Source organism: Dysidea avara, chromosome 7 (assembly GCF_963678975.1).
Source record: "Dysidea avara chromosome 7, odDysAvar1.4, whole genome shotgun sequence".
Taxonomy (NCBI): Eukaryota; Metazoa; Porifera; class Demospongiae; order Dictyoceratida; family Dysideidae; genus Dysidea; species Dysidea avara.
The window spans coordinates 9521957-9528171 of record NC_089278.1 but is presented as its reverse complement, the minus strand read 5'-3'; the positions used below and the strand labels follow the sequence as shown (position 1 = coordinate 9528171).

At 36.9% G+C, this 6215-nt stretch overlaps 1 protein-coding gene across 1 annotated transcript; it reads right to left on the bottom strand.

Moving 5' to 3' along the window:
- Positions 1 to 412: 412 nt before the first annotated feature.
- On the bottom strand, positions 413 to 5107 carry LOC136259928 (uncharacterized). The gene is made up of 2 exons (XM_066053501.1): positions 4596 to 5107; positions 413 to 1592 (listed from the first exon to the last, which is right to left on the bottom strand). The coding sequence occupies exons 1-2, from the start codon at positions 5046 to 5048 to the stop codon at positions 507 to 509; spliced, it is 1539 nt and encodes a 512-aa protein (XP_065909573.1). The 5' UTR covers positions 5049 to 5107; the 3' UTR covers positions 413 to 506.
- Between the last annotated feature and the right edge of the window lie 1108 nt (positions 5108 to 6215).

Sequence of the window (6215 nt, the reverse complement as noted above, 5' to 3'; positions counted from 1 at the left end):
ACAGTGATAACCAGGATGATGATGATATCAGACAACCTAATAAATTTACTAGGGAACCTATCGTCTCAAGACTGGAGCTCCAACAATGCATTAAAGTTATCATAAACTACAAGACTATAGTGCAATACAAAAATCAGTCCAAAAGTTTGCTGACATCTCATGATGCTAAATAACCATAACAAAAACCAAAATTTAATGTTGATTTTAAACAATTGTTTGTTGTTAATCTTTTTTTATATAGTTATATATGTGGTAAGTGTCGAGATTTTAATTGCAGGCTATCATTCAAATTATCAGGCGAAATATCTATCATCACTAGCCAGTAAGCACACCTACAAAGTCAAATTAATGTATAGCAGAATAGTTACCAGGTTTGCATGCATATTCCTCCAACAATATAACAGTAGACTAATTCTAGAATGCAATAACGCTCTATAAATCAAAAATTTCATGCAATCATTGGTGAAACACAACAACAACAACAACAACATATACATTATAGAAAACTATACTCCAGTATCTTCTTGTATACTGGGCAAGTTAGAGTCTTTATTTGGTTGTGGTGAGTCAACATTTTCTGTTGTATGATTATTTTCTTTTGTATGATCATCTTCATTAGTTTCACCAAGCTTTTTTGGTAACTTTATCAGTTTGTTTAAAATCCAGGTCAGTGTAAAGAGGAATAATGGTGGTAATATATTATTAGCCCATTCGGTAACAGAATCAGCTCCTGTGTTGTTATTTCCACCAACATGTGTTCTGAAAAGGAATGAAATGTAACTGATGATGAATGTGAGAATAGCTATCATGAGAAGGAAGTAAACAATCGCAAAGTAGCTGTGGCATTTCTTCATTTTGATGAATGAGTACAATGATTCTAAAAAGCTGAAGATCACAGAGAAAAACACAAATGCACAGACTACTCCAATTGCGTACACTGCAATGAGGAGTATGGCTCTGAAAGCATCTAGGATGAGGCCAAGCATCATGAAAACTGCATGCCAGGACAACAGCAATGCTGCGGTAAACACAATCCATAAACCAAAGCTTTGAAGCCAGAAGGATGTACGCCAGCAATGATTCTGTTGTTTACTATACACTGACATAAACCTGTATGTTAACACAAATGATGTCACAAACTGGATTACTACTAGTATCCATAGCCAAGTGTATGGGATGACATAATACCATGGATTATCCTTGGTAAAACCAGCTATTTGGAAGAGAAGCATGAGAATAATGCCACACACACAAGTTGCGATTAAGCCAACAATGAAAGGAAAAAGATCTGCATAATCTTTGATTACTAGTACTCGTTTCTGTGCTTTCTTTCGCAGATCAAGGAACAATAAACTACAGAGTGGAGCAACAAAGGTTGGCAGTGCTAAAAGACTTATTAACAGGAACACAGCATCAACATCATTAAATTCTGAGTTGAGAAGTTGAGTGGAGTCGAATAACACATTTAAGGAATTTTGGTTGACATCCTTGTTTAATGGCTCCAATTCATCAGTGGTGATGTATCTAGCTGCATAGCCAACAAATGGACGTCCTTCATCTAAGCCCCCTGTACCTTCTGCATACAATCTGAGCTACAGGAATAATTAACAATAATTATGTGATACAAGACGGTGGATTAAAACAACAAGTGGGACTTGTGTCACAAAATACCATATATCTTGGTTTAGCTAATTCCAACATACATTTCAGTTGTACTTATAGCAGCAGAGTTTTTTTTTTTTCAAACTCCAGACACCACATAACAGTGGACTACATCTAATTCTGGACACTACTACCCATGCACCATAGCTGTATTTGCATTTATTAGCATTGGGATGGTGTAGTCACAGGAGGTGATGCTCAATTGTCTAGATGAACAATCACATGTGTTGAAGCATGATATGATGTCGACAAGCATAACTCTGTAAGAATTTTAGTGTGTAAAGGGGCTTTACTGAAGGAAGTGTTTCGTAGCTACGACCCCAAAAGTGCAGTTCTCAAATCCACAGTGGCTGTGCTATGCTCCCACAATTCTAATGCAAGAACAAGTAATGTAAGTATTTCAAAGCAGTGCAATTTCATTTGCAACTAGTAACTGGGTCCAGGTGATATAATGGTGTCCATGTGATGGTATCTATAGAACCATAGATTATAGACCAACCAGTTACTATACTGTACGGTCTCCTGATGCCGTAAATTAAACAAAAGGAAAAAAGACATGGTAGGTATGGAGTTATTTGGTACTGGAAACTGAAGTACCAAAGGAGTTGTGATTTGTGTCATTTATTATGGCCAACTGTGAGTCTCATTAAAACTGTCATTGCATAAGTAAGAATGATGTAATGTCTGCTAACAGCTGTAAAAAAAAAAAAAGAGGAACTAGTATACCAGGGGAGTTCTGTAGTGACTTTCTATAACTAGCATATTAAAAATTATTATTAATAAAGTAGGGATCCAAACAATAAAAAGTAGCAAGAGATAAATGATGGTGTTACGGTGTAGCTCAGTGGTACATTGGCATGTTGCAACAATCATTTTTGTTCAATGCCTCATCTCTTGTTTCACTAATTTTTATTGCTTGGATTCCTACTTCATTTTTTAATTAATAATTTTCAATATACTTGTTTGGTTTTTTTATACTATACATGTGTGACTGTTCTATTGGGGTGACTGCTGTATTAGAGTATTTCGAGTCAGCCTTTCACCCATCAAACTATCAAGAGTATGATTCAGACTTACTGTTATGATCAGGAGAAAGATTGGGATGAAGGCATCCACCTCCTCCTTTTTGCAGCTCGAGAGGCATTTTAGGCGGCATTCGTCATTTTTGGAGGGATCCCTACTTAAACAGTACTACCGTACTGTTTGATTACTGGACACCACACAAGATGGGACATTTAAGGTATAAAAAACTATACTAACAGAAAGCTATCTGAAGTTACCTGTTTGTAGTTGTAGTCAAAATTTGTGTAGCCCTGTTGTATTCCTTACCCCTTTATCTCATATTATGAAAACTGTATACCATATAGTTTGGTGTGACTCAGTTAAGTTTTGATTTGCCAAGTCACGCCAAACTCATATACCTCAGCTCAGCTGACAAGAGATATTCACAAACCAATAGGGAATTTTGACAAGGTCCATGTGCTCTAAAAATAATCATACTTTGCGTCTCTCATAACTTTGAAAGTGTCTTTGTGCTTACCATATAACAGCCATGCAAGTTGAGTATACATGCCAATAATGACTAATTGTACATATAAGTAACTCGTATAATTATATTGACACATCAATTAATATAGCTAACAACCAGACCCTGCAAACACACTCTCTATGCTTGCAAAGAACATCACAGGATTCCAAAGATGAAAATTTTATTGATCTGACTAAAGTATTAAATTCATCCCATGTCACTACCATAGCTGTATTCTCATTCAATTGATTCCATTAATTAAAACAGTACTTTAAAACTTCAAAGACATTAAAGGTTGTGCATACAATTTACCATTAATGAAACCAAAGCAGCTCGGGAGCTGCAATCCTACAGGGTACTAACACCTTACAGTAGTTATCCTACACTATGATATTATGTACAAATTAAATTACAAAATGAGGTTGTAAGTTTTGCTATAGAGACTATCACAAACCTGCAACTATGCTATTTTGATAGTCCACTAATGGAAATACGGCACTTCAGCAATTTTAATTTTGGCTACACATGCAAGAGTGGATCATATATACAACTAGCTTGTTAAAACTGTCAGGCTACACTGATTTTGCATAACTAGACAATCCTACATCAAGTATATGTATAGGAGATCAATAATTTATTAAACACCAATATTGTGAAATCAGTTAGCATAAACTGGCAGTTCCAGCATGTCCAATTTAAGTAAATGGACTGACTACTCTCTAATTTTATAGTTAATATACTTTGCACGGTAAAACTTTAAAACATTTAAGGCAGTTACATCAACGTTTGTTTTATGACATGTAGTTACTAGAAATATAGCGTCTACAAGTGGAATACAATAGTATATCTAAAACTTAAATATTCATACAAGATTTCTGCATGCACCCTTTTTGGCAGTGCTAAAAGCATGCATAGATAATAGACACTCCATATACAAGTGCCACCTAATCCATCTGTGCTTCACACCCCTTATACTGCACACAGTACTGGTATATAAACACGTTTTGCTTACTGGTGAGTAGGAGATGTACTGCTATAGAATACACTGCATAAGGTTTGGCCTATTCATAGTGGGTGTGTACTGATGTGTATTAGCTAGAGGTTTGGCAAGCACAAAAGGTTTATATGATGGGTGGAAATGGTGTACATGACCAAACTGGAACCACATACCAGTACAAGTAATGCTAGTGAGTAATAAGCGCCAGTCTTAAACTAGGCTTGTTCACCCTGCCATTTTCATAAACATGTGTTGTAACCAGCATCTTTGAAGAGAAAAGTGCTATAAAACTTCAGGCACAAAACATGGATAGTCACGTAGTTCAGGTAGGGGTGTTATTATCTATGGTGAGACCCACTAAATTTCTTGCATTATACATGAAGCTAGCACTATACAATTCCAACTTACTGAAGTTGTGGCCCTCAACAAGTATTCATTTATTGTGTCAGTACTCACACACATTGGTAAAATTCTTAACTCAATGTCAGACACTCTTTCATATATAACAAAGAATGAGAATATCTGTAGTTGTGCAAGATTCAAGTCCATGTAAAATGTATTGATACACCACTTCCATTTAGAACAGCCTGACACTACTCCATCTTCATTAGAGGTAATATTAGGACAATTAGACTTATCTTCTTCAGTTCTGTTGAGCCCCAGGTAATAATAAGCTGTGACACACAAAGTTTCTCCTTCTGATCTTGGCCGGAAGAAAGCATCAGCGATCTGATAGGCATTTTCAGGGCTGTCCAAGAGAGCCTTCTCTACTTCAGCGAAGTTCTTTAAACAATCTTGCGCAGTAGCTATATAAACAAACACCAGTAGTAGACTCCATACCTCAACACTACAGTGCGTCATGTTGTGTACCAATCGTAGTTGTACTTTAGTCTCGCGTGGCCAGACCGCTTTTTCTCAGCACGGCGCTTATCGATTAAAATTATAAGCGCCTGCTCGAATTTAATCGATAAGCGCCGTGCTGAGAAAAAGCGGTCTGGCCACGCGAGACTAAGTTGTACTTCGACCGTTGTTCGACCCAAGAACTACGGTGGCCCTGGAGGTCGCGCTATGCGCTATGTGACAACTCCTATGTGACTAGCGCTATGTGACAACTGCTATGTGCCATGCGCTATGTGTCCTTTAAGCGCCCCAAGATCGCCTGCTTCGTTTAGGACAGGAATAACCCTTTAATCTACTGATGAGCAAAGTCATCAGTGCTACTGGGAATTCTTTTGGACTTGACGGTCTCTAGTAAGATGATAACGACGGAAAACATCAATCATTAAGGTGTGTGTGTATCAATAAGAACAATTCACTCTTGGGTGGTTTAACACTGTAGTCATAGACATACAGACCTTAGGTACTTAAATTTATGGTAACAAAGTTTGTCATTTAATCTTATTACGTGCATGAGTGAGAAGGATGATGCCAAGTGAAGCTTTGTCCAGCTTCTGCACTAGCATTTGCATAACAAAGAGTCAAATTTAGTGTAATTAGGTCCCTATTTGGTGATTATTAGTTTCTCAATCACCGCCGCATCTTTCTTAGGCTACCGCATGGTAAGCCATTATTTACTCTGCATGCTCAGAAGAACACGTGATACTGAACTGTCATATTTTGTATTGAAACACGATGGAATTTTTTAATCAATGCTACAGTGCACTATACTATGCATCACCAGGAGAACTGTTGTTTACTTGGCAAATTACTTCTATTTTCGACAGTTTTTCAACATTCAACTGAAATCCTGCTATGATGAAGTCAATAGAGCACAATTGCAACTAAAAACCAATGTTAATTTGTGGGAGGAAAGGCCACATAAACTTAATTATTAATTTCTAATCCCTGCCCACATCACCATTTTTCTTACCTCATCAAGGATTTTTTGTACCACCGGTGGCTTAGTGCAGCCATCCTGCATCTTTTGAAGTTGATACCTTGCTAGAGCAGTCTAAGAAAACTGCATTCTGAGTCATTTTAGCAAGCTAATTCAGCCATCTAGTTAGTAAAAAATAAAATAAAAATCCG

What these genes read in the sequence shown, in the direction of transcription:
- LOC136259928 (XM_066053501.1), bottom strand. Translation starts at nt 5,048, where the DNA reads ATGACGCACTGTAGTGTTGAGGTATGGAGTCTACTACTGGTGTTTGTT. An exon ending in TGTTGAGGGCCACAACTTCA is followed by an intron (nt 1,593 to 4,595) that starts GTAAGTTGGAAT and finishes TTATTCCTGTAG; the next exon opens with CTCAGATTGTATGCAGAAGG.